Source organism: Cryptomeria japonica, chromosome 3 (assembly GCF_030272615.1).
Source record: "Cryptomeria japonica chromosome 3, Sugi_1.0, whole genome shotgun sequence".
NCBI classification, from domain to species: domain Eukaryota; kingdom Viridiplantae; phylum Streptophyta; class Pinopsida; order Cupressales; family Cupressaceae; genus Cryptomeria; species Cryptomeria japonica.
Genome location: NC_081407.1, coordinates 400,919,201 through 400,923,308, shown reverse-complemented (window position 1 = coordinate 400,923,308; position 4,108 = coordinate 400,919,201). Strand labels below are relative to the sequence as shown.

The 4,108-nt window shown below is 36.6% G+C and overlaps 1 protein-coding gene across 1 annotated transcript; it reads left to right on the top strand.

Moving 5' to 3' along the window:
- The first annotated feature begins 892 nt into the window (after positions 1 to 892).
- LOC131047887 (pentatricopeptide repeat-containing protein At3g49730) lies at positions 893 to 3,401 on the top strand. The gene has a single exon (XM_057981695.2). The coding sequence runs from the start codon at positions 1,047 to 1,049 to the stop codon at positions 3,042 to 3,044; it is 1,998 nt and encodes a 665-aa protein (XP_057837678.2). The 5' UTR covers positions 893 to 1,046; the 3' UTR covers positions 3,045 to 3,401.
- Positions 3,402 to 4,108: the final 707 nt, after the last annotated feature.

The following is a 4,108-nucleotide window of genomic DNA, read 5'->3' as shown; positions in this document are numbered from 1 at the left end:
ATTCAAAAAATCAAATCCATAACCATGACTTTGAATAGTGTTCAAATTTTTGCCAATAAAAAACTCTTAAAATATATGGAAGTTGCAACCAATTTCAATTCAATATTAGATCATTTAAAAACTGTAATAAAAAGTATTCAAACTAGTATACTTATATTCAAAAAATATATGTAAAATATGCTGAGAGATATCTTATAATAGAAGAAAATCATTTGTAATATAAATGTTCTTCTAAAATACTAAACATCAAGAATACAAATCCATTAAAGTCCTGCATGCAAAACGCTGTGAATCTAGCTAGAGACAAGTGGCGAGGGTTCTATTTTATTTGGAGTAACAAAATAACACCTCCACAAATGCTGAAACATGACAAATTTCATGCATTTACCCGTCATTTGCATGTCAAATTGTTTCAAAAATAGATTTTTGTTTACGAACATTTTGATGTCATTGTAGATGTCTCTCCACATAACTAGTATACTTATATTTAAAAAATATATGTAAAATATGCCTAGAGATACCTTATAATAGAAAATAATCATTGTAAAATAAATGTTCTTCTAAAATACTAAACACCAAGAATACAAATCCATTAAAGTCCTCCATACAAAAAGCTGTGAATCTAGTTGGAGACAAGTGACGAGGGTTCTATTTTATTTGGAGTAATAAAACACCTCCACAAAAACTGAAACATGACATATTTCGTATATTTACCTATCATTTACATGTCAAATTATTTAAAAATAGATTTTTATTTACAAACATTTTTTATATTATTGTAAATACTTCTGGACATAATTAAATAATTAAATAAGAATCACGAAACAAAGAGACTCTATACAATGGAGTAAAGTATCCACGCGCTTTTCACCTCTCCATGATAGATTTGACGACGAACATTGACGGGATAACCTCGCATTGAAATTTTTTTTATCAACAGGCAGATTTGACTGTCAAATTTAGCCATTTTAGTTTCATCCTCTGTCCCTTTAATTAATCAACATTTCTGCGAATTTATCTCTCCTGCAATTGGCATTCTGTCTGCGATGCAAAACACTCTCACGTCCATCAAATTGCATCACTCGACGATTAATCATATCTTCCTCTTTCATATCCCTTCATGTTACTGTCTTAGGTCTCCAACTACAGACAATGCTATTAATTCTGCACGCTGCTACACTTCGCGATTTAACTCAACAGACGTTGATGAAAGGAACCCGAAAACTAAAGAAGAAGAGGAAACCCATAAAACGGAGCTGCACCTCAGCAAAAGGCTCGATACACTGATCGATACATCAATAACCAGAGCCACAGCTGCCCTCCATAAGCCTGGGGAAAAAGGTACCAGTTTTAGGGTTTCTTGCAATGATGCTAGTACTAGTCTGTCAAATGCAGAGAAAGTGTATAAGATTGTCATGAAATACTATAACAAAACGGATATGCTAGAAATGGCCTTAGACAGATGTGGGTTCAGCTTGACACCTGGGCTTGTTGTGCAAGTGTTGAAGCAATGTGGTTCTGCTGCAAACCCAGCATACAATTTTTTTATATGGGCTGGAAAGCAAGATCATTACATGCATACACATGAATCATACAATGTAATTATTAATGTCTTGTGCCGAATGAATCAGTTTGAAAGGGTTTGGGCCATTTTGGATGAGATGAGAACGAGAGATCCTTCTCTCATCACTCCTCACACCTTTATTATTATGGTGAGGAGATTTGCAGCAGCAAAAATGGTCAGGAAAGCCATTGATGTTTTGGACGAGATGCCTAAGTTTGGTGTTGAGGCTGATGCACATTTATTTGGGTGCTTGCTGGATGCTCTCTGCAAACACAATAAGGTTAGAGAGGCTCTGGCACTGTTTTCTGATATGAAATTTCGGTTCGAACCGAATGTGAAGAATTATACTATTTTGCTTAACGGGCTTTGCAAGGAGGGGATGTTGGAGGAGGCCCGCTTCTTGATGGGAGAAATGCTAGGTGTAGGGTTTGATCCAGATATAGCTGCTTATAATACACTCCTTCATGGGTATGCCAGGGCAGGGAGAATACAGGAAGCCTTTGATTTTTTGGATGAAATGAAAAACAAGGGATGTGTACCTAACATAATATCATACACAAGTTTGGTCCATGCACTCTGTGAGGCGGAAAGATTAGATGAAGCACGCAGGCTGTTTCAAGACATGAGAAAGTATGGGTGCTTTCCAGATGTAGTGTCCTACACTGCACTGATCAGCGGGCTTTGTAAATGGGGGAAATTAGATGAGGCTTATAAGGTTTTGGACGAGATGGTCCAACAGGGCTGTGCTCCTAATCAAATGACCTATTCAGTTCTGCTTCGACAACATGAAAAACGAGAGGAGCTTCAAGAAGCTCTGGAGCTTGTCGAAGAAATGTTGGAGAGTGGTTGTGACCCTGATCTGGGTATTTACAATACACTTCTGAGGCTTTCTTGCAACTTAGGCCAATTGAATGAGGCTGTTGAGATCTGGCATAAGATGGAGAGGGAGGGAATCAGTGCCGATCTGCATACTTACACCGTTTTCATACATGGGCTACTCAAACACAATAATCTTACAGATGCTTGCACATATTATAAAGAAATGGTTGGGAAAGGCCTGGTTCCAGCACCCCAATATGGCACTCTTAAAGTGCTCCTAAATGAGCTTCTTAGAGCAGGGAAACTCGATATGGCTGCCGAGATTTGGGAATGTATGAAGAAGGGTGGTTCCCATATTAATATCTTTGCCTATACAATCTGGATACAGGCATTATGTCAAATTGGTGAGGTGAAGGAAGCTGCCGCATATTGTGCAGATATGATAGATGATGGATTGCTGCCACAGTCTAGTACCTACCAAATGATCAAGAAAGGACTCAAGAAATTACACAACAGGATTATTGGAGATCAGATCAGGGGAAGACTGAGAAAAATGATAGATGAGAGGAATCTAATCTTTAAAAGCTATGAAAAAGAGGGGGTGAGAAAGGAGGGAGCAAGAAAATCAAGAAAGGGTCGAAGAAAAAGGAATCTCAAATGAAACATAAAAGAAAAGATAACATAAATTAAAAGATTCACGTGTATATCAAATGCTTCATATTGATTCTAGTGGGTTTTGAACCAAGTTAACGAGCTTAAGGGACCGAGTTGGTTATTATTTCCTTTTTCTCAAATTCCGGAATGTTGTGCCTGAAGTTAGTTGGCTTTTTAAACAATTTTCAAGCCTAACAAATGATGGGACAGAAGCTCCTAAGAAAAACTTACAGAAGTTAAATGCTGAAGTTGTAAGATCTTTTTTAAATTTTAGCAAGAGTATATGTGCGCTGAATGAATGTTGCAGATTGCAATACCTTGTCAGAGTTCTGGTAGTCATAATGATCTGCATGATTGTTCTTCATTTACGTCTTATGATTTGTGGACAGTTGTTCCTCATCTTTAAGCTCATAGATTGCCTGACTACAGTTTTACATGCTGCTTTTCAACTATCATTTTAGATTGTCGTCAAGGTTTTCCTGTTGTTGATTCACTCCACAAACTTTCCAAAATAATTTCTCAGCTAGTCATCTGTGCATTCGTGGTTGCTTAAAATACCTAGTTTGAACAAATTAGCCCCTTGAATGTTTTTGATTGGAAGGGGGGAGGTTTAATCATAACAAGAACAAGTTGGCAAACCAAAAGATGAAGATTCTTTTTTCAAAAAATTGTGATTTAATTGGGAAAAAAACAGCTGGAGTTAGGGTTTTCAGAAAAAAAGGAAAAAATTTCCATGCATTCAAAAATTGCAAAAACAAATTGGGAAGAGGCAGAATAAATCAGTTATTAATTGATAGATGTGTTTTTGTAGATAAATTGATAAAGAGATCATGAGAACTTGGGGGAAAAATGGGAAAACCCTAATCCTAAATTGTGGTGGTCGATTGTATGATAAAATTACTATTTACTGAGACAGAAAACTGCCTCCAACTGCGAGTGGCAAAAAATTGCAATTTTCTCTTGATTTTTGCTACAATGATAGATTTGGAGGAGCAAAATGTTTTTTTAGATTAATTAGCGAGGGTTTCTATTGGGGTCCCACCCTTGAAATTGTGAGGTTTTTGTTTATGG

Coding starts and splice junctions, on each gene's coding strand:
- LOC131047887 (XM_057981695.2), top strand. CDS start 1,047: ATGCAAAACACTCTCACGTCCATCAAATTGCATCACTCGACGATTAAT.